The sequence below is a fragment of the Manihot esculenta genome, chromosome 8, assembly GCF_001659605.2.
Source record: "Manihot esculenta cultivar AM560-2 chromosome 8, M.esculenta_v8, whole genome shotgun sequence".
Taxonomy (NCBI): domain Eukaryota; kingdom Viridiplantae; phylum Streptophyta; class Magnoliopsida; order Malpighiales; family Euphorbiaceae; genus Manihot; species Manihot esculenta.
In genome coordinates this window covers 37,234,080-37,256,378 of record NC_035168.2, presented here as the reverse complement: position 1 = coordinate 37,256,378, position 22,299 = coordinate 37,234,080, and the positions used below count along the sequence as shown (strand labels likewise).

The 22,299-nt window shown below is 36.8% G+C and overlaps 5 protein-coding genes across 6 annotated transcripts; 2 read left to right on the top strand and 3 right to left on the bottom strand.

The window, feature by feature from the left end:
- Positions 1-5,254: 5,254 nt before the first annotated feature.
- Positions 5,255-6,637, top strand: LOC110619971. The gene is made up of 4 exons (XM_021763499.2): positions 5,255-5,698; positions 5,782-5,834; positions 5,977-6,147; positions 6,248-6,637. Exons 1-4 carry the CDS (start codon positions 5,309-5,311, stop codon positions 6,468-6,470), a joined length of 837 nt encoding a protein of 278 aa, XP_021619191.1. The 5' UTR covers positions 5,255-5,308; the 3' UTR covers positions 6,471-6,637.
- Positions 6,638-6,724: 87 nt separating this feature from the next.
- Positions 6,725-8,178, bottom strand: LOC110619972 (probable prefoldin subunit 4). The gene is made up of 3 exons (XM_021763500.2): positions 7,982-8,178; positions 7,775-7,885; positions 6,725-7,166 (listed from the first exon to the last, which is right to left on the bottom strand). Exons 1-3 carry the CDS (start codon positions 7,988-7,990, stop codon positions 6,906-6,908), a joined length of 381 nt encoding a protein of 126 aa, XP_021619192.1. The 5' UTR covers positions 7,991-8,178; the 3' UTR covers positions 6,725-6,905.
- Positions 8,179-9,578: 1,400 nt separating this feature from the next.
- On the bottom strand, positions 9,579-15,451 carry LOC110620840 (E3 ubiquitin protein ligase DRIP2). 2 transcript variants are annotated; one of them, XM_021764755.2, is made up of 6 exons: positions 14,920-15,451; positions 14,199-14,298; positions 12,489-13,274; positions 12,313-12,363; positions 10,385-10,457; positions 9,579-9,922 (listed from the first exon to the last, which is right to left on the bottom strand). In XM_021764755.2, exons 1-6 carry the CDS (start codon positions 15,032-15,034, stop codon positions 9,749-9,751), a joined length of 1,299 nt encoding a protein of 432 aa, XP_021620447.1. In that variant the 5' UTR covers positions 15,035-15,451; the 3' UTR covers positions 9,579-9,748. The 2 variants fall into 2 exon arrangements, with proteins under 2 accessions (XP_021620447.1, XP_021620449.1); XM_021764757.2 differs by lacking the exon at positions 10,385-10,457 and having other exon boundaries at positions 9,779-9,922.
- Positions 15,452-15,729: 278 nt separating this feature from the next.
- LOC110620841 (photosystem II reaction center W protein, chloroplastic) lies at positions 15,730-16,438 on the top strand. The gene is made up of 2 exons (XM_021764758.1): positions 15,730-15,927; positions 15,995-16,438. The coding sequence occupies exons 1-2, from the start codon at positions 15,837-15,839 to the stop codon at positions 16,297-16,299; spliced, it is 396 nt and encodes a 131-aa protein (XP_021620450.1). The 5' UTR covers positions 15,730-15,836; the 3' UTR covers positions 16,300-16,438.
- Positions 16,439-17,942: 1,504 nt separating this feature from the next.
- On the bottom strand, positions 17,943-18,804 carry LOC110621731 (pathogenesis-related protein PR-4). The gene is made up of 2 exons (XM_021766018.2): positions 18,390-18,804; positions 17,943-18,324 (listed from the first exon to the last, which is right to left on the bottom strand). The coding sequence occupies exons 1-2, from the start codon at positions 18,795-18,797 to the stop codon at positions 18,151-18,153; spliced, it is 582 nt and encodes a 193-aa protein (XP_021621710.1). The 5' UTR covers positions 18,798-18,804; the 3' UTR covers positions 17,943-18,150.
- Between the last annotated feature and the right edge of the window lie 3,495 nt (positions 18,805-22,299).

Sequence of the window (22,299 nt, the reverse complement as noted above, 5' to 3'; positions counted from 1 at the left end):
TAATCCTTTGCTCACTGAGGTCAGCTTCCAGGGCTCATACTTTAGCTAAGTACTTTTGCATAACTAGGTCTTTTGCCTAGTATACCCTTATTATTTGTTTCACCACCAATTGTGAATCACTATTTAATTTAAGGTCAATTGCCCCTACTTTTAAGGCTATTTGCATTCCATTCAGAAGAGTTTCGTACTCGGCCATGTTATTAGACGCTGGAAACCCAAAGCGCAATGCATAACATACTTTGAACTCATCAAATCCTTTCAGAAGGATTCTTGCCCGGCTACCGGTAGAACTCGATGCTCCATCTACAAATAGATTCCATACGAATTCATGCTGGAGATTGCTCTCCACCCTTTTTTCCTCTAATTCTGGTAGTGCCTTACTCTGGTCTTTCTTGACTATGATGAAGGAGCATTCAGCTATGAAGTTGGCTAAGGCCTATGCTTTAGTTGCTGTCCGAGGTTGGTAAATAAGGCAGTACAAATTGATTTCTATCGACCATGCTAACATTCGCCCTGAAGTTTCAGGCCTATGTAATATCTTTTTCAAAGGTTGATCAATCATCACCACTCCTTGATGATCTTCTAGATATGTTCTGAATTTTCTCATTGCTAGCAACAAAGCGAATGCCAACTTCTTTATGTTCATATACCTGACCTTGACGTCCTTAAGTACCCATCTAACATAGAAGACTGGCTTCTAAATCCTTGTCTCTTCCTTTACTAGCACGACGCTCACTACCTATTTCGATGCAGCTAAGTATATCAAGAGCTCTTCCCCCGCCAAACGGACTATTAAGCACATATGGAGAGCTAAGGTATTCTTTAAGGCTCTTGAAAGCCTCTTAACAATCCTCTAACCATTCAAAATTCAAGACTTTTCTTAACTTCTTGAAAAAGGGTAAGCACCTCTCCGCAGACCTAGACATGAACCTGTTAAGAGTCACTACTCTCTTAGTGAGCCTCTGTACATCCCTTACGCAAGTTGGGTCAAGCATGTTCAATATGGCTTCTACCTTTTCTGAGTTCGACTTTATGCCCTTTTCATTAATCATGTAACCCAAAAGTTTCCCCCTTTTGATAAAGAAGGCACACTTCACAGGATTCAGCCTCATTTTGTACCGCTGCAATACCAGAAAGACCTCTTTTAAGTCAGCTAGATGCTGTTGGAAAGTTTGGCTTTTGACTACCATATTTTTGACATACACGTCCATATTTCACCCTATCTGGTCTTTGAAGATTTTATTCCTCAAACACTGGTATGTAGCCCTTGCGTTTTTCAGACCGCAAGACATAGCCTTATAGTAGTATGTCCCATCTTTTGTTATAAAGGAGGTCTTCTCTTCATTTGATTTATGAGGATCTGGTGGTATCTAGACATAGCATCCAAAGATGACAAGTAATCAAAAACGGCCATAGAATCGACCATTTTATTACTATCCGGGAGGGGCGAATAATATTTTGGGTAGGCTTGGTTCAGGTCGGTGAAGTCTATACACATTCTATACTTCTCATTGGCCTTTTTCACTAGTACAGGGTTAGCTAACCACTGTGGATACATAACTTTCCTAACAAACCCGGCCTCCTCTAATTTCTTGGATTCCTCCTTTGTGGCATGTTGCTTCTCTTTACCAAAGACTCCCTTCTTCTGTTTCACGGCTTGGCATCAAGGAAGACATTCAGTTTGTGGGTCATCACCTCGGGCTTGATCCCCGGCATATCTGAGGGCTTCTAAGCAAAGCTTGAGGCATGCTCCCAGATTAAGGTCATTGCAGCTTCTTTCTGGCTTTCTTCTAGGCTCGAGTTGATGCTGAAGACCTTATCGCTTTCTTCCCCGAACAGTGGGAAGGCCTCTAACTTGTCAACAGGTTTAGTCCTGACTTCCTTCTCGTCTCTAACCTCCATAACTTCAGGATTCACTTCCTCTGGCTGGGCACACTGTTCCTCTACTATAGCTATGTATATAGCTCTAGCCTCTTCTTGCCTTCCCCGAATAACTCCAACCCCCGCATCAGTTGGGAACTTCATGGTCAAGTACCAAATGCTTGTCACGGCTTCAAAATCGTACAACATCGGCCTTCCCAGAATTGCATTGTAGCTCAAGGGTATAGTGAGTCCGTGACAGGGGTGGCTCTCCCAGGGTGAGGGCTACTTTCACCTTGCCTTGCATCGCTACCGGGGTGCCCCCTATCCCTTTGATTGGGGCTTGGTTGTTGACGAGTTATTTTTTAGCTATTTTCATCTGTTGAAAGACTCGGTAGGGCAATATGTTCACCTTGCTGCGGTCATCAACTAGCACCTTGTGAACCCTGAAGTTGTGGATAACTGCCTCAATGACTAGGGCATTGTCATGGGGCATTTGTACCCCCTGCGCATTTTTCAGGGAGAAGGAGATAGTCATTGGGGTGTGCTTAGCAACTTGCATCACCTCTACACCACTTTCATTTTCATTTCTTCCTCTCTTATTCCCCCTCCGGTTCATACGGGTTTCAGTCCCTCCTACAATTATATTAATTTTCTGCTGGAGCCGTCATTTACTGGTGCTCCAATCTGTCTCCTAGGCCTTTCCCCAGTTGCTCTTTGCTGTGGTCTTTGCCCTTTAGGCTTCTTTATAAAATTTCTGAGATGGCCTCTCTTAATCAATCTCTCTATCTCATTTATTAATTTATAGCAGTCGTTCATGTCATGGCCATGTATCCTGTGATACTGGCAGTATTTATCCGAGCCCCTTTTACTTGCCTCAGCTCTCATGGGCTTGGGCCATGGCACAAAATTTTTGTCCTGAACTGTTACGAGCACCTCAATTCTGGACACATTCAGAGGAGTGACTTCGGCTGGGACTCGAGCCTAATAAGGTCTCTACTCCTTTCTTTCCCATTGATGTTTGTTCAGTGCCTCCAGGCCCCAATCCTGCCTTCTCCCCAGCTTATCTTGCCTTTTGTCATCCCCTGCTTTTCCTCTATCTCTGTCATCCTGGGCAAATTGGTTGGTTGTTAAAGCGTCATCCTGCCTTATGTACTTCTCAGCTCTCTTCATTAACTCTGACAAGGTGGTGGGTGGCTTTCTGCACAACGATCCAAAGAATTCTAGAGAGGTCGTGCATTTCTCTATGGCCTCAATAGCCCTTCCTTCATCCAGTTTGGGTATTTGCAAAGCTTTCCAATTGAATCTGGCCACATATTCTCTCAGAGATTCATTCCTCCTTTGTCGGATGGTCTCTAAGTAACTCATCTTCCTCTATACAGGGACTCTCGTAATGAATCTGCTGATAAATAAACTGGCTAGGTCTATAAAATTCTTGATACTCCTTGACTCTAGGCTGTTAAACGACATTCGAGCTGGCCCTATTAAGGTGGTCGAAAAGACCTTTCACATCAAGGCATCCAAATGAGTCTGCAACTCCATCAATGTCTTATAGTTCAAAACGTACTCTCGGGGGTTTCCCGTCCTGTCATAGGCTGCCAAGGCTGACATCATGAACTTCTTTGGTATTGTCTACTGCTGAATCCATTTTACAAATAGTGATGAGATTGGCAACAGGGACTGTTGTTGTCTCAGGCCCCCAGCTCCATCAACAGTTGCTCCTTCAATCTTTCTAATTTCTGATCTACATTAGTGTCTTCCCTTCTAGACCTCTTTTTCAGGCGATAACTTCTTTCTATCTCTTCACTTTCTAACCTCTCTGCGGGCTCAGAAGAGTAGCTCTCGGCTCCATCATTTTCAATAAGCTCCCTCATCATCCTGCCTCTTGTTCGGGCTGCCGGCTCGTTCCTCTGGCTTGCCTCTCCATCCTCTTCTTTTGTCCTCCTGCTACTTTGTTGGGAGATTTGGTAAATTAATACGGGTTGGGGCTCATTGAGGTTGAGCCCTTCTGCTAAGGATAGTCTATTTAATAGGGTACTGAGCCCTCTTTACTGTAACATCTAGCTTAGCCAATGAGCAGTGTTTTGCAACTGGAAGGCCATGCACTGAAGTTCTTGGTCAGATAGGGAGGTTCAAGGCATGGTTTCGGTTGAACTTGATGAAGGGTTAAATAACATGGGTGGCTGATTTACTGGGGGCTGTTGGGCTAGAGAATGAGAACTGCGAGCTTTTCTGAGTCGAGCTTAGGTTGTTTGGGGTGGTTCTTGTATAGTTTTCGCAGTGATTGGTCATGTGGATCTCAAGGGTGAATGAGGATGAGAATTTCGGTGACGAAAAGATCTCATTCGTTCTCCACAGACGGCGCCAATTGATATCTGAGATCCAAGAATGGGTTTAGACTCAAAGTATATTATATTTTTGTAAGCTTAACTTCTATTTTCCTTGCATATCCCTTTATTTCCTTTCTCTTTTATCTTTTAGTGATGTGTAACCGTTGTGCCGTACCTGTACCCTCTTGCCACAGTCACTCTGGCAGTATGTATGGACTTATGACGTCCTTTTCTCTTTCGTCAAATAGTTATTAATTCCCTCTGCGCCACCTGGACACGATTCCGGACATTACGAAGTTTATTTTACCATGAGGAGGAATGGGTATTCGAAGAAAAGATCGTCTGGACAAATGCAATTTCAGCCGTTTTATCCAAACTGGTCTTGATCCTATACGAGAAGTAGAGTCAGCGTCTTAGCCCCTCCTAGAGTCTAAGCCTAGTCTTTTTAACTTAGATTTCGCCAAGGCCCGAGCGTTTGTAGCCCGCTAGCGCCGACCATCATCAAAATTCAAGATATACAAAGAAGAATGCATTTAATAAAGATCAAATTCTCAAAATCTGTTCCAAAATAGCACATATTTGAGTTATTGAGAGAAAAGAAAAACAATGGTGGAGGGACCATTTCCAAATCTAGATTTCCAAACACCTGAAATGGAAGAAAAACATTTACTTTGAATTATTTATGAAACCTGCAAATATGGCATTCGCATTAGCAATGCACCAACTGTAAAACCTAATTTACAACTTGTAATTTACTAAATGTATACTTCATTTTCTAATTAATTAAGTATCTGATTTTTTATGCAAAGAAACTAAGTTTAATTTTGTTACTAATTAGATACAAGTTAAAAAGACATCCACACATTTAAATAAACGATAAATACATTTAGTTAATAATAGAAAAGAAAAATAAAACAAAGGGCAAAAAAAATCTAAAATCTAAGAAGTTATGCTACGTGTTAGGAGCAAATTACTCCACGTGGCAACAGACATGAGACATGTATGGTTAGAAGCAAACAAGCGTTTGCAACCATGAAGGCATCCGTCATGGTTCTGTCTCTTTCCTTTTCCTTGGTTTTAGTTTTAACAATTCCTTTTCCTCCTGTAGATGAACAAAAATGGCTCAGATGCTCCCCTGCTATTTGCACATTGCTAAGGGTATCAGCACAGAATCTCCGTATACATGTAAAGGAATCAGATTTAGTCCTGTAAGGAAAATTAGTTGGCAGAAAAGATCTGTGCTTAGTAACAAGGGATGCGTTGTACAGTGCTGTAGTAGCGTTTCTTCAACCTCAGCTTCATCAGCTGCGAAGCAATTCTTGGTCGAGGACAGAACGACTTTTCAAGATAGAGAAGAGCAGTTGGAGAATTTGGTGAGTGAGCATGGTTGGAGAGTGAGGAGGTTGGTTAATGATGAATATGAGATGAGAGAAGTAGCTCAAATTCAAGCTGAAGCTTTCCACACTCCCATGGCTCTCTTTGATGATTTATTCTTCCAATTCTTTAAGGTCTTTTCTTCTTTTATTGACATTCTTGCTTTATGATTTGTTTTTCAATCCATTAACTGATTTCTTTTTCTTTTCTCTCGCAGGCTGAAGTGCTTGCTGGGCTGCTTTACAAACTTAGGAACTCACCTTCAGACAGGTAGTCCTTAATCTAGATATGTACCCACTTACCCTTCCCAAGTAATAAAGGGATTTAAAAGCTTTCTTAATCTTTTGATAGGTCAGATTGGTGCTTTGGCTGATTCATCAGAGAACATGACGATTATCTTAACATTAAACAGATATGCATGTTTGGTAGCTGAGCCTGCAGCTGATTCCTCCAAGTCTTCAAGGCAAAATCTTGTTGGCATTGTGGATGTAACAGCTTCCAGAGATGAATCAGTCATGCAACATCTCAGGGGAGCAGAAGAGTACCTTTATGTTTCAGGGATTGCTGTTTCTAAGACTTTCAGGTTTCAAGAAACTTTCTGCTTCTACATTATCTTCAAGGTTTAACATTTGGTTTAACATTCCAGTTAACTTTGATATGGACCGAAATTTTGTTATTGGCAGGAGGCAGAAGGTAGGGAGTGTCCTGCTAAAAGCCTGCGATGTGCTTTCCAATTTATGGGGTTTCAAGTATCTCGTACTCCGAGCTTATGAAGATGATGTGGGTGCTCGTAGATTGTATACAAAAGCAGGTTACAGAGTCGTCTCAAGTGATCCTCAATGGATGACTTGGATCGGAAGAAAGCGACGCGTTCTTATGATCAAAGAGTCCAACTTGCTTCGTTGACATTACATTTCTTGAATCACATTTGTAATCTGGGCCTGCAAATAAAAAGTTCTGATTTGTATAGCATGTAAATTGTTTACCGTAATCGTTTCTTTGAAGTTCAAATGCTAGAACATTAAGCATGTAATTCAATGTAAATGCAGCAAGGCAACTTCACAAGTCTTCAAGAAAGTAAAGACCAACTCATGAACTTAATCATCGCCATCCGCGTAAAAGACGTACGAATGGAAAGAAATAACAGAAGAAAACAGAGATATGAAACTGATAAACATCCACTATATATGCTGTCTACAATCCAGAACCAGAAGCTTGCATACCAGAAAACCACTGGGATGAGTAATTTTTTCCTGACATTTGAAAATCGATGAAAAATTAATGGATGGTCTCCTCAAAGAGAACAAGGGAAATAAGTAAGACGAGCAAAGGAACATCCCATTAATCCTCCTCTAGGTTGATGGAGTCCCCGAATTTTCCATACAAAATCTTCTTTAACTCAGCCATCTGTGCCAGGATAGAATCCTTCTCTTCCTCGAGTTTTTCCAAGTTTTTGCTGGTTACTTCTTTCATCTGTTCTATCCTGGTTTCAACTTCTTCCTTCGAAACATGAGCAAAGACTTCTCCTATTTGAAAACGAACCACCTCCTCATCAGTAAGAATCAATTCATTACTTGCATCCTCCAGATTCTCATTTGTTTCCTGAAGAAAAAGAGACACTAAACTGGTGTAGTAAAAACAACTAAACCAACTATCAATCTCAGTAAACTCAAGAATAACTTTTCCAAGCAATTGAAGAAAAGGGGAAACAGAAAAAGATTAGTAAACTGCCAAAATATAAGAAATTAGCCAACGTAAATTTACTTGTACAAAATAAATCAGTCCAATGGAGCCATCCTCCAGATAATCTACTTCTATATATGTTTTGCCATTTAATTTGCCATTAACTAGCATATTTTAAATTTGCCCTGGTAGTTCAATGAAGATAGTTTCTCCAAGTTTATTTTCAAGTAAACAACTCAACCACAATACCTGCTAACAATTCAAAATGAGCTCAAACAACTCTCCAGAACGGCTTATTCATCGACCTAACAGTTGCCTAACCCTTTATGCTGCTCAAACTAATCCAACACCATCTTTTTACTAAGAACTCACTGTTCATAATCAAAATTAATCATAGCTAGCGATACTTTTTTCAAGTTTCTGACCGTTCATTAACCAAATGAATTCCATCCATGTACCAATCAAATTGGGCAGTATTAAAGTATCCATCAATTTTGTGGCCACGCAGGACAGAGAGAGAGAAGTACCTTGGCGATCTTAATTTCATCATCGAGCTCGTGAAATCGGTTGTTTAATCTACCGAACTTGTTGATATTCTGCTGATCCTCCCAAGTCACCTCGGTTTCAGATCCCCCGCCCTTCACATTCAATACTATTTCTTTAAGCCCAACAAATAATTTTAACCAATAAACATAAAAACTGCAAGAATGGGGTCTTGCTAGGGTTTTGATTACCTGTTGCATGTTGGTACCAGAAAAGCTCCCGACCGGAGAGAAGGGTTCCGACTTCAATTCAATGTTGAATCTCCGGAGTCCGGACAACCGCACTATTCAGCTTCCAGTCCTGAGTTAAACGGTGGCCCTTCGTGCCAGGTCTTCGCTGCTGTAACTCCCCTCCAAATTTACTCATATAGCCCTCATCATTCTTAAGGTTTTCTCCACGAGCATGAAGGGCAAAACTGTACGTTAATTGAACTTCTTCAATTTTAATCCGAAAGTGTGCTTCGGCTTCCTCAATATTTATTTATTAATTATTAATCATAATATTTTATTTTTATTTAACAGAAAGAAAATAGATGGAACAATAATTAATAACTAAATAACTAATGATGGATAATCCTTTTTCCCTTTCGTATTATAAAAATAATAATCTCAAAATAAATTAATCAATAACTTTTCAATTAATTTCAGTTTATGATAATTAGAATCGTAATAAGCTAATCTTTTAATATATGAGAAGAACTAAGCGTGAGACGGTTAGATCGATGCACGAGTGCTGCATCGATTGAGCTTTAGATTTTAATCGCTTAGCTAAGCAAGGACGTGGGTATGGACTTTTCTGAATTGTGGGCTTTGGTACATATAGCAATCTGGAATAAATTTTTTATAATAAAAAATTTATAAATATTATTTATACTTTATAATATAAAAAATAAGAAAATAATTCCAAAATTTATTATTTTTTTAGTTTCTTGAAAAAATTATACTTATCCCCTATCACCACTGATGTAACTTTAATCAAGTGCTTGAGCAAGGCTCTTTCTGCCGGTGATCACGCCGTTTATATATAAAATAAATGTTGATTGACATTAATTCATCTTGAAACAGTTTTTAGAGACCTCAGCCACCTCTCAACGAGGGAGGGACCTAAAGGAGGAAGTAGGGATGGCAACGGATCGGATATTTTCGGGTATCCGATCCGACCGAACCCTAATAGAACGGATTTGGATAGTTATAATCGGGTTTGGGACGGGTTCGAGTTTTAAAAATAATACCCGTTGCGGGATCGAATCAGATTTGGATTTTATATACAGGGTATCCACTACCCGAACCCGTTTATATAAATAATTAATTTAATATAAAATATATATTTTACAATAATATTTATAAATTTTTTTATATTTTTTTATTTAAAATTTTAAATTTAAATATTTTTTAAAAATATTAGATTTTTTAAATGAAAAATTATTAATGAGAAATATTTTTTATATAAATTATTAATTAAAATATATAAGATTAAACGGGTTCAGATTTTATTCGAATAATAATAATCGGATTTGGTACGGATTCAGATAGTTTAAATTAATTTTTAATCAGATTCAAAACGGATTCGGATATTACTAATATAAATCGGGTTCGAGTAGTTTAATTTTCGCAGATATTCTACCCGTTTACATCCCTAGAGAGGGCTGACAGGCACCAGGACTGACAGGCACCATGGCCCGACTAAAAATTTAATTTTTAAACGTAAATAAATTCAGTTTTTTATAATAAGTTACCTAGCTTAGCAATGAATTGCTCGGTGAAATAAATGAAGTCGAAATAAATCAAATAAACTCAAATCAAATCAAATAAAATCATATATGTAATCACATGCATGTGACTCTGATTCAATAGCCACTGTACATACAGCTTCACAAGATCCAACAATATATATATTTTGCTAAACCAAAGATGCAAAGTAAACGATCAAACACAACAAACAAAGACATTTAGCTATACTTAAGGAGCTTGAACTTTTCGACAATATGATAATACCATTACAAAGTCCTTGGCTGAGGAACCCACCGACGTCGGTACCTTTTTCGATGTTGACGCTGTCTTAAACCACAAGTCCACCAAGTTGTGTAATTGCAGAGATGGAAGCACTGGTTGACCCCGGCAGATTAACTCCACCTGTGCAAGACAAAAGCAGCTAGTTTTCATCGTGCATGCACAAAGAACACAAGTTCCAATGAAGTCCTAAAGTCGTAACTCCCTACAATAGATTAGGCTTGCGAAATTCCATGTTAAAATTCATATCACATTAGATTAGTGGTAATATTTGAACAAGACAGCTCTGGCATGTTCTACCACATTTTTCTTGTCTGCCCGAAAATTAGAAGGTAAACTATTTGTACTGCATTGCAGAAACATTATGAATTGAATAAGAAGTTTCAGGCAACTCTTGATTATTTCTACGCCAAAAAGAAAAGGTGACACATGATAACAAACATTTTTCCTATCATTTTCAGTTTTCTTACTTTTGTAAAACAACGTTAAAGAAACAACGTAGGTAAGAGGTAAGAACAGGAAACCATTTTACATCAAATACATTCAATAAATGTCTGCTTTCTGGGAAGGCAAGAGAGAACTCACCTCAGCCTCACTCCTCAAATCAAGTTTTTTAACAAGATACTTCTGAATGAGCGAGACGGGCATTTTACCATCCCTGTGACGTCAACAAAATATCATTGAGGATAAGCATATAAATTTTCATGTCAATTAGTAGCTTCTTACTTAGCATGACCAAGATAAGTACAACCACAAAAAGTAACAGGACGCAAGCGAAAAGTAAGCTTATCAAATTATGACCAAATAAAGTCTGAAATTTTGTTAAGACAGAAGCAGGTAAAACTAAATAAGTGCAATTCTATCTTACATTTAGCATAATAATATAATTAACCATCATGATCATCCAAATTCTAATTTTTATAGGCATGGAAATTCTTCAGTTGCATAATTACGTTATCATGTCTGAAAACCTCAACTCAAAAACCATTTGCAGTTCTGGTACCCTTTTGAAATGAAGACACAATTTACACGAGCACTCTACCAATTTTTGGCTAAGGATGAACATTGGTCTGTACGACTCCATGTTTCAAACCAAAACAAATAAGGAGAAAAACTGGTGGTGTGAAGGCAGCAAGGTGTTGCAACTTGCAAGTGATGTATGTGATGGTGTCAAGGCAGCAAAGTGTCTGGCAGATGCCTTGAGAGCGTTACAGGTGAGAGGAGAGAGCGAGAAGGGATTCGAAAGTGAAATAGAGAAAGAATTAAGAAATCAACAACGGCAGGGAGGCATCAATGGAACAGAAAAAAGGGAGGGGAGACTAACTTAGAAGGAGAACGAAGTGAAGGAGAAGCGCAAGGAGAAGAAAGAGAAGCTTTATACTTGTTGCTAAACCCTAACAAACAAAATGGCTAGCATTGGCAAACTTTGTTTGGTTTGTTTTTACTGAAATTTTTTTCTTTAGAACCGAACAAATTAAACCGATTTTTCAAAAATTAGAATCAAACCAAACCACATTACCTAATAAACTGAGTAAAAATTTTAGTTCGGTCAATTCCATCAGTTATTTCTCTTTAAACCAAATTCCTTTTACCCCTGTTTCTGGCTTCCCAATAGTTTAGCACTTTCTTGTTACTCCAAAATCTGAAATATGATGGGGGCACCAATAATAGCATTGGCAATTCTGTAACTTTCCTATTTAGCATATTCTATTTTTAACGCTCAGAACAGAAGTGCGGCATAGTTACAAAGGATAACATTTGTCTTCATTTTGTTTAAAAAATCAATGAAATTTTTTTTACAAACTAAGAAGACATCTATTCTAATCTAGCATTTTCATTTTCTTATGGGGTACAACAGCCAACAACAAAAATTCCAAATGCTTCAGTAACTGTACTCGTGTATGCATGTGGCCACAAAAGAAACTGCATTAAATCTGATGCCAAAGATAAGATATAGATATACCCCTACTTACCTCGCCAAGCTAATTAATGGGTTACATGTTCAACTGAGACACTAACTATGCCAATTACTATGTGACTCTTTTAGTTATATACAAGTCTCCTACTTATCCATAAAGTTAATTTCCAGAGAGAGAGAGAGAGAGAGAGAGAGAGAGAGAGAGACAGACAGAGAGAGAGAGAGAGAGAGAGTTTTGCAGTGATGTATTGATGAAGAATTCTATAATCAACATGCTAGTTTTTGACAGCAGTGGATACACACAGGCTTGGTAGCAAATTACAAGTTCATGAGAAGAACTTGAGCATTGACGGTAGTAATTCTTCCTAGCCATAATTTTTTGCTTCCAGCTAAATTAATTTGACCTCATATTGAGAGTTTATATGCACATTAAATCAAGCTTAGGGGATAATATGGAAACAAGGTAGCAGCTTTTTACATTGTTTCAACATTGAAAAGTGTTCAACTACCAAGATGCAGAGACAAAACCATAAAGTCAACAAAATAAACAAAAGGAACCAAATTTTAGACAGGTAATAAGAACAGAAAAACTCACTTAATCCTCAGGTAACATGCAGATATCTGTGGCAATGAAGCATCACCTTTCCTGAAGACATTAACCATAAAATAAAATACTATTACCAGATCCAGAACAACCATCAATGAAGCATCCTAATAACATGTCATGATTAAAACATATAAGCATGATAGCCAGCCTAAGAAGCAACTTACTCATCTTCAGAGGCAACTAATGAGAACCAAATTGGACAATTTCTTCTATTGTTCTTAGCACCTGCAGCATCAAGCGTGACTAGTGCCGATGCACTAAGCTGTTCAGCCATAGCCCTTTTCCGTGATGCTGTCAACCTTCTACGCTTGACTGATGCATGAAGTGGATTTGCCAAATTCTTATCATCCTGGACTTTCATATCCTGCCCCCGCTCCTTATTTCTGGTTTTAGGCATATATATCATATCATGACCATTGGGAGATTCTGGTCGGAACTTTGTTATGGGTGACTGGATTTCACAACCAGGTGCACTAAGCAGTTCTGATTTTGCATGAGAAATCCCTTGCAAATTTGACTTACAGGACTTGCTTCTGTTAGCAGCTTCAACAAGACAATTTAAGGGAGTCCATAAATCAGCTTTCCCTTCTATTATTTCTTCACCATCTTCTTGTTCTTCTTTATGCCTTTTATTTTGCAGAATTTTATTAGGAGACCCAGGAGAGCTTGAGCTCCTTGGGTGCTCTTCTGCAGAATCTTCTTTTTTACTGGATTCATCAACAGTAAAACTGCACTGGAAAGCAGAAGCCTTTCTTGCACTAGCTTTAGATCTCCTTCCAGTCAAGCCAATTTGCATTGGCACTTTGGGAGTGCTAACCACCAATGATGATAATGATCTCTCCTTTCTTTTCGCTGGCAATGCAATTGAAGGCATAACTTCAGGGGCCTTGATTTTTCTTCTTTTAAAAGGAAATATTTTGGCCCTTATATCTTGCATATTATGGTCTGGCCTGCATAAAAAAACAAGATATAGACACAAAAAAGTGAGCAAATACTAAAACAAAATTAAGAAGTTGAGAACATATTTTCTGTTAAAGATGAAAAAAGTTCCAAACATGTGTCATATCTTTTTTATTTTTGTGATGTGAGGCAAACAAACATACAAGTAATAAAGAAAAGAAAATGCAAATAGAGAATGAACACTCTGCAGTTAGCCTAACATACTTAAAAAAATATACCAAACCAACTCAAAGTTGGATGAAAGGCCACTACAGGACTTAATAATTTAGATTTGACGAAGTAATAGCATCTAGCACTGCAAAGGTGGTTTTAAGACTTCCCCAAAAACATTAACAATATCTCATGCAGTCTCGGTGGCTTTGCATAGATGGTAAGATATCATACCATGTTTGCATATTAGGTAAATTGGCATTAACAGCAGCTCACATCGATGGAATATAATGGTAGAATGAACTAGTGTGATAAATAGACGCACTGTGATCTACAGCTAAGAAAAATAGCACCGCTTAATTGTGCTCAGCAGTTAGCAATTAGAACACAAGTGAAGGGTTAAAAAGGAAAAGGAGGAAATCCTAGGATTCAAGAGATCTTTTTTTTAAATATAAAATTTTAAATTGAAAGGCTGCAAAGAAACAAATAATACCACCTGCTTGGGCCACTGTTGAAGCTTAATGATCTTAAATGTGCAGTTATTGCATCTGATCAAACAATAAGTAACTTCTCTCATGGTCTAGCAACAAACTCCAAAAATCAGTTCAGTCCTAAATAGATCCCTGGAGCCAACTTCTTTTAGGAATATATAAAAACTTGTGCTTTACGAAGAAGTTTAAATGAGTGCCACTTTATAACCATAAAAGAATGTGCCTTTTGAGCATGCGGGTGTGAAACTCAACAATGATTTGGACAAGACTAACCTCAGTTTCTCCGCAGGCAGACAGCCCAGATCAATATGGCATACGGGACAGCAGTCTACTTCTTCATCTGAGAACTTTTCATATATGCACTTCCTGCAGACTGGTTTGGATTTCAAAATCAGTGAACCAGAAACAGCACGGTAGAATTTTGTTTCACATAAAAGATGTCAACGGTTATTTATTAACTTGCCGATGAATCATTTAACACCAAATTGTTATGTTTCTTGTGTTAAACAGAGTGCATTTGAAGATTCTTCCCCGATGCATTATAACAACTCCTAAGTATGCATATCTTCTGTTACATTATTGAACGAGAATTATCAATAAAAAGCAGGAATGTAAAATATATAAATCCGAAATCATAAAGTCAATCTACACATGCAAACGACAAAAGTAATACGTTAAAAAAAAAACAAGAATTGATACAGTTGAAACCAGAAATAAGAACAATAATGCTCAAGCAATAGAAGTCAATCCATAAATCGTAAAATAAGAGCAACCCATCTGAATTGAAGAATATGGATTTACGAAATTGCAACATCCACGTAGAAAAGCAAGGATACTAAGAAATTGCTAAGCAAAAAAACAAAAATCCCAGATCACGAAAATACAAAGAATGAACAACCCAGATTGTAAAGATGCGATTTATGGACAAGACAGCATCACCTGATCAAATCATCGGAGAAGAGACGAAATTAAGGAGAAAGAAAGAGAAACTTACACGTGTGAAGACATAAAGATATAGTGGTAGCATCCCTTAGCAGCTTCTTACAAAGAGGACAAGTCATGCATGTCTGTATTAACTCCCTCTTTACTTTCACCACCTGTCCCGCCATCTCTCCCTGGCTATACACTACATTACACAACAAAGAAAATCCAGAAGCAAAGAGAAAGAAAGATCTAAAAGGAGTGAAGAAATTGGAGATTGGCGAGTGGATTCGACAAGGGAGAAGTAGGCGCGGGTGTTTTGTGGGATTTTCAGAGGATGCGTGGGTTTTGTTCTGCTGCTATTGCCGTTGTTTGTGGTTGTTGCGGTTAAGATGTTCTTGAGGTTCGATGAAATAACATGAAAACTTGGAAGCGTGTAAATGCGATACACGCCGAATTCGTGTCCGATCTTTGGCTTTGCTGATTACTACCATTTGTGGGACTTAGAGCACTGTGTCATAGGGTAATGTGCGCCGCTGTGCGTCTTATTTCCTAACCTGCGGTTGCTTTCTCATGTCAATGTCCCTCGCCCACTACGTGTCAACTGTGCAGGCTCAGACAAAATTCTGCAACGTCTACCAGCACAGTTTTAAAATTTTGCTGTGGGCTCTGGCCCATTCATATCCTCTCCCCATCCGGCCTGGATTAGCCCAGACCCAGGAATCAGTCAGTGTCAGACCATTAAGTGGAAACAGACCCATGGCCGATCATGGCACTGGCTTTAGCTGAGAAGCTATCCTGTAAGATGTAATGACACATGGAGCACATAGATTGGCCTTTAGAAGATTAGGATATAAAATTTCTGGCTATTATCCAACTCTTAATTTGTCTTGTTTTATATAGTAATATCGGTGTCCACTTACATTTTATCTCCAACTCTTCTAAGTCTGTGACCAAATTTCTCAAAATCTTGCACTACCCATCAGGAAAATGGCCACCATTACTGCCTCCAAGTTGCCAACAGTTTTGGCCCCTGCAAGCTTCAAGAAAACAACCAGGATTCACTCCATTCCTATTCTTGGTAAGACATCATATTAAATTTTTATAAGAGAAAGATAAATTATATTTATGGGTTGTGTTTCTGATAGGGTTGCCGGTAATGGCAAGAGAGTGCAAGGTGAGGTGCAGCCTAGAGGAGAAGAAAGAGACAAGATCCACGGGTAAGAACACAAGCATGGTTTTATCGTTGATGGCAACAGCAGCAAGCACAGCAGGGCCAGCCATGGCGTTGGTGGATGAGAGAATGAGCACAGAAGGGACTGGACTTCCCTTTGGTTTGAGCAACAACCTTCTTGGATGGATACTTCTTGGTGTGTTTGGTTTGATTTGGTCTTTCTATACTGTCTATACTTCAAGTCTTGAAGAAGATGATGATTCTGCTTTGTCCCTCTAAGAAACCAAGGGCTTCTCTCCACTGTAACAAATGAATAAAATAGCTTGCAAATGGAAAGTGGGAAATGGGTGTCCCTTGTATCATTGCTTGAACATTTTCCTTAATTGCAAAATAATAATTGTTATCATTATTTCCCTAAGATTATAAATTCTTGTGAGGTTTTCATTTTAGAAAAAAGAATGAGAAGAGAAAATCAGCAGCATTAGTTGTGGTGGAGATGGTTTTGCTGGATATCAATCTTCTCAATTCACAGATCCTGATCAAACTAACATCTCATAGTTATTTGCTTTTCTTCACGAAGATCCAATCCGAAATTGCAATATCTGTGAATTAAAAAAATAATAATAATAAGGAGAGAAAATGAAGAATAGATAATTAAAAATTAAACAATATGTTGCGAACTGAGTTAATCATAACTCAATTCTCTTGTACATTATCCAACATTTGTAACATATGTTCTGCATATACTAAATTATCAACTAAAATCACTGCAAAATTTAAAAATATACTAACCAAACAGGCACAATTTTAATTTTCCTGGAAATTTAAAATTCTCTAGTTAATTATCCCAACCAAATAAGGTCTAATAAAGTACATTTAAATGATTATGTAATAATAATACAATTTACAATGAATAAGAATGTCTAACGTCGATGAATTATATGAGAATATAATTTGAAATTAAGCATACATATCTAATTTTATATAAATACAGGAGGCTAATACTTAGCCAGTGGCCTAAAATCCTAAAGATTGTGTTTAGACTCTCAAAGGAAAGAAAAAAAATAGAAATGAGATAAAAAAAAAAAAAAAACAAAAAAAAAGTAGAAATGAGATCTAAAAGGTATGGAGGAAGAAAAGGGTGAATTAAGACGACAATGAAGGAGGAGAAAGAATGGAGTATTTTTGAAATTTAAAATATTTTTTATCTTTCATTATTAATTTAAGAGATTTTATAGATAAAATAATTTTTAATTTTAATAGAATTAGAATTTAGAGATTGAGTTTTAAAAATAAAAAAAATTAATCCTAAAATTTAAAGATTAAAGTATAATTTATTCTAAATTTTATTAAAAATATTTTTTAAAATTTAAAAAATATTTTGAGAAATTTTTTAAAAATAATATAAAATTAAATAAGATTATAATGGTTAATTTGTATACTATTATAGTGAAAAAATAAGATGCATAATAATTTTAAAATAATAAAAGAATTGAATACAAATTATTGGATGAAGGGATTATAAGGCTTTTCCTTTCATTTCTGACTGACCGTCCTTCTTTATATTTGAATAGGTTAATTTAAATTTGTGCAATTTCAAATTAAAATTATTTACTCTCTATTTGATAGGATTTATTTTATAATAAAAAAATTAAAATAAATTTTAACAAAATTATACTTGATTTCATTTTTTTAAAAAAAATAAAAATATTATAAATTAAAAAAATAAATTAATTTTTCATTCCAAACAAAAAAATTTAATAAAAAAAATAAATTGACATTCTTATAAAAAAATTTATCCCAAAAAATAGGTTAAAGAATTTATCTTTAAATTTATTATTATGAAACTCTAAAACTCTATAAATCCGGTTTAAGTAAAGATTGCCCATTATCTGAGAAGCAATTGCATGCAATAAAAATTCCGAGTCAATAGAGACAAGACATGATTTTCATAAAGCTAAATTTTATTTCTTTGAAAAAGATGATTCAATAAACGCTCAACAATGGCTGTTGAACTATTATTAAACCACTTTATTCATTACATGCTGAAATTTTATACAAGCAGAAAGATTCCCTTCATCTTTATCATATCAGAAGATGACGAGGGACTTGGTGTGGTTATCATCTTCTTCAGTTAGCAGTACAGTTTATAAACTCGTAGTTCACCATAAGGAAGCCTTGAGCATTGCCTTTTCCGTCAGTATCAAGTTGCTTGAAAGCGGCAGCGTCCATGTCGAGGCCTCCATTGCTGCACTTATCAACAATTCTCACTGTTGCCTCAGCTCCAGTTTCAGCATTTGTCACCTATGTACGTGCACGCAAATCAAATTTAAATTGATCCCCATTAATTAACTAAACCTCTTACGTACCTTTAAGCACTGGCCGCAAGCATCTTTCCCTTGAGGACCAACTGGTCCACAGAAGGCAGTCCAGGCGTGTTTACTGCGCCATTCCAATGGCTTATCGCCATCCCAGGTTGAGCAGAAGGCATTTGCAGCATTCAAGTTCCATGCATTCTGTTCAGAATTGTAGGAACGAGAAGTGGCTTTCACATTAGATGCACTAATACTCTCACTAAGATCATCACTGCTCGGTCTGCAGTTGCTTTGACATCCAGGGCCACAGTACTCAGCAGTTGTTCCACAGTAACCCCATCGGCTACAGCACATCCTGCCAGGACACTTCCTGTTGCCGGCTTGCCTGCCACAATGTGGTTGTGCAGCGGCAGAGGCCACTAGACACAGAAGGAGCATCACACCTAGAGACAACCTCGCCATTTTTTTCTCCTCTATGTGTTTTGATTGTGAGTTTGTCTGCCTTCAGGTGCTGGGAATTTATAGTGGAGCATCACTGCTATAAAGCTAAAGATATATGTCATGATAATGTCATCATTACAGGTGTCGGTGATCGACGGCAGTTTTGCGATGAGCTGTGAGACAGGTGCCCGCCGGGAACCACAAGGGAAAATCGCACTGTAGCGGTCAAATGGGGCAGCTGCACATATGCACTTTTGCTTATCCCACATGTTAACACTATAATATCCTGCTAATTAAGAGATTAAATTATGAATTCTCTCATAAACGAAAGCATTTGCTGCTAGCCAAGAGCATTAGCATTAATTTTGTTCCATGTATATAGCAACTCTATCAAAATTCTTCACTCATCAGGAAAATAAACAGCACTACAACCACCAAATTGCCAGCAGTAGTCTTGGCCCCCGCATGCTTCAAGAAAACAACCAGGATTCACTCCATTCCTATTCTTGGTAAGATATCATATTAAATTTTTAGAAGAGAAAGATAAGCAACGACTATTAATTATTATATTTATGTGTGGATTGCTTAATTGGGTTTGCCGGTAATGGCGAGAGAGTGCAAGATGAGGTGCAGCCTAGAGGGGAGAGCAATTTTTCAAATCATGTAAAAAATGAAATTTATTTTTAAAATTATACAGGATTCAAAAATATTTTCGGATTCTGTGTGTCAACCCACTGGGTTCAGCAGTTATACTGCCGAACCCAGAAGTTCGCCACCAATGATGGCGAACTTCATGATATTCGCCACTCATGGTGGCGAACTTCATGATATTCGCCACTCATGGTGGCGAACATTCGTTTGGCAGGTTGTTCAGCACCCATAGTGCCGAACAAGTGGAACCGTGCCACGTGAGCAATCTGCTCGTGTGGCTGCAGCGTGACATGTTCGGCAACAATGATGCCGAACATGCAGAATTCAATGCTTCGTCAGAGATTCCTGATGAAGCATTGACCGCGAAAATAGTTCGGCACTGATAGTGCCGAACCCTTTTATGTGCATGCACAGCCATGCGGCTCTACATGGACAGTCCTAGACAGATGAGACTTTGGCTTCTCGCTCTTCTTCTTCTCTTTCCCCCTTCAAAATTTTTTATCCTCCTTCTCTTTCTCTTCTGTGCAGCCTTCTCTTCTCTCTTCCACTGTAACAAATGTATAAAACTAAACATTGACTAATAGAAATCATGATATTGATTCTAAATATATAATTTAGATGATTGCATGATATTAATATAATTTAAAATGAATAAGCACGTCTAGCTTATATTTGTATGAGAAAATAATTTGGAATTATGCATGTACTTGAAATGTTATATATATAGGTGCTAATACTTTGTCTTAGCCAATAAATCTAAAATTTTAATCAATTTAAATCCTTTAATTTCTTCAACACTTAAATCTAAATTCTAATTAGAAAATAAGGTAAAAGGGAAAGACTAACTTCCCTTGGAGTTTTTATTTTTTAGAATTTTAAAAAAAATATTTAGAAATTTAAATTGTAACTAAATTTATTTATAAAATAGGAGCTCAAGAAATTTGATCACTTATGTGGCAGTAAAACACTCTATCTGACGGCGCATGTCGTATAACAAGCATCAGACTGGGGCCCTTTTCCTCCTAGCTTCACTGTAGATTTCTCTCTTTCTACCATTGCATTAGGTACCGACAGTTTTGTTGTTTTTTGCCATCATATTTTATCATGGAAAGGGTTTCCTTTTGACAATTTTATTTTTTCATTTATGTCTTTGGGTTATATGTTCTTCTATTTTTTGTTTTTCCTGCTGCATATTTATAACTTACAAGTATCGGGACAACCAAACTTACAAGTAGGCGGCAACATCCTCCTCTAAAACCGGATCTTCTTCATGGGTCATTAGGGTCCACTTGGTTTAGGATTTTTATGAGCTTGGCCATTATTCTCAAAATGGACAAACACAAACGTTAATATTATTATTATGCAATAAAATTAAATATTCATACAATAAGAAATTAATTATATATATTCTCTCTATTAACTTTTATTTATGGTAAAGAGAAAATTAAGGAGTAATAATTTTTTTTTGAAATTTATGATCTGAGATCCAAAAAAATGGGGTTTTACAACGGGTTCTGTACAACTGAAAAAACTTAGACCTAGAGGAGGATATTTCTCCTTTTATATGTTTCCTTTTGTCTGCTAGTGACGTATTAACAGAATGAATATAATTGAACCACATGTCCCTGTTACGTTGATATGGACGTACGAGGGAATCAAATCTCTATCCCATGCACAACGGCCCTTGATTCTCTCCGAACGCGCATGCGGATGGTCCCACAAGGCGAAGGGGTTGAACTCCCTTCGGGTTCTGAGCTAGACCGAAGGAGGAGGTCAAGACTAGGCCCGGAGGGGATCTGTCCATTGGGCCGAAAGAGCTAGACCGGCCTGTTTGAGGAAACGGACTGGAGCCCGATCTTTAAATCGAACGAATTGGACCTGGTTCTTGGAGGAGACTTAGTAGCCTTCAGACTATGAGTTGCCTTAGTGGGCCTGTCCCTAAACTGGGGTGAAGAAACCCAGCGGTCATCAGAAATGAAAATTAAAAATAAAAAAATATAGAAATATAAAATTTTTTAAATTTATTCGGATGCATTTACTATCTCATCTAAGTCAGTGAGTGCGGATTAATAATTATTTTTATTCTACTATTAAACACAATAATTAATTCTCTAATTCCAAAAACCTATATTATAATTTTCCTTTTTCTCACTCTTAAATATCTTACTTTTACAGTGGTAAATTAGTAGAAAGAGAAAAATTAAAATGACAATAATTATGAGAAATAAAAGATTGCTTAAAAAACTAAGGAGTATTTCATATATATTACTGTACATATTCTTTCTATTCCATAATTTTATCTATTTTATTTTTTCATATATATTAAAAAATAATTTTTTATTAATTTTTTTATTATATCTATTTTAAAAATATTAAATATTAAAAAATATTTTAAAAGGTTTTTTAAAAATAATATAAAATTAAATAAAATTATAATAATTAATTTATATATTATATATTAAAAGTAAATAATAATTTTAGAACAATTAAATAAAAATTATACGATAATGAGAACAAATAACACCACACAAATAAAATATATATGATATATGTATAGTAGCATAATTTGTTCAAATTCATAAAGCAAAGACTCAAGACGGTTCCCAATCCTGCTAAAATGGAAGAAGATAGTATGCTGGAATCACCTAATAACATTAAGAAGAAACCAGAAGTAATAAATTATAAAATTAAATATTTTTTAATTAAAGATAATAGATTTCATTAGCATTCAAGGCACAAGGTTTGGATATAAAAAAAAAAAGCCCATATAATAAAAAATCAAGGATTAAGGCCCATCAAATATAAGAGAAGAGAAACTTTCTCAACCTCACCTCAACTATCTCCTTCAGAGTCAGTGGAAGGAACCGAACTC

What these genes read in the sequence shown, in the direction of transcription:
- LOC110619971 (XM_021763499.2), top strand. Translation starts at nt 5,309, where the DNA reads ATGGCTCAGATGCTCCCCTGCTATTTGCACATTGCTAAGGGTATCAGC. An exon ending in TATTCTTCCAATTCTTTAAG is followed by an intron (nt 5,699 to 5,781) that starts GTCTTTTCTTCT and finishes TTTCTCTCGCAG; the next exon opens with GCTGAAGTGCTTGCTGGGCT. An exon ending in GCTGTTTCTAAGACTTTCAG is followed by an intron (nt 6,148 to 6,247) that starts GTTTCAAGAAAC and finishes TGTTATTGGCAG; the next exon opens with GAGGCAGAAGGTAGGGAGTG.
- LOC110619972 (XM_021763500.2), bottom strand. An exon ending in ATGAAATTAAGATCGCCAAG is followed by an intron (nt 7,167 to 7,774) that starts GTACTTCTCTCT and finishes CTTTTTCTTCAG; the next exon opens with GAAACAAATGAGAATCTGGA.
- LOC110620840 (XM_021764755.2), bottom strand. Translation starts at nt 15,034, where the DNA reads ATGGCGGGACAGGTGGTGAAAGTAAAGAGGGAGTTAATACAGACATGC. An exon ending in ATCTTTATGTCTTCACACGT is followed by an intron (nt 14,299 to 14,919) that starts GTAAGTTTCTCT and finishes AATCCAAACCAG; the next exon opens with TCTGCAGGAAGTGCATATAT. An exon ending in GCATGTTACCTGAGGATTAA is followed by an intron (nt 10,458 to 12,312) that starts GTGAGTTTTTCT and finishes TTGACGTCACAG; the next exon opens with GGATGGTAAAATGCCCGTCT.
- LOC110620841 (XM_021764758.1), top strand. Translation starts at nt 15,837, where the DNA reads ATGGCCACCATTACTGCCTCCAAGTTGCCAACAGTTTTGGCCCCTGCA. An exon ending in TCACTCCATTCCTATTCTTG is followed by an intron (nt 15,928 to 15,994) that starts GTAAGACATCAT and finishes TGTTTCTGATAG; the next exon opens with GGTTGCCGGTAATGGCAAGA.
- LOC110621731 (XM_021766018.2), bottom strand. Translation starts at nt 18,797, where the DNA reads ATGGCGAGGTTGTCTCTAGGTGTGATGCTCCTTCTGTGTCTAGTGGCC. An exon ending in CTTGCGGCCAGTGCTTAAAG is followed by an intron (nt 18,325 to 18,389) that starts GTACGTAAGAGG and finishes GCACGTACATAG; the next exon opens with GTGACAAATGCTGAAACTGG.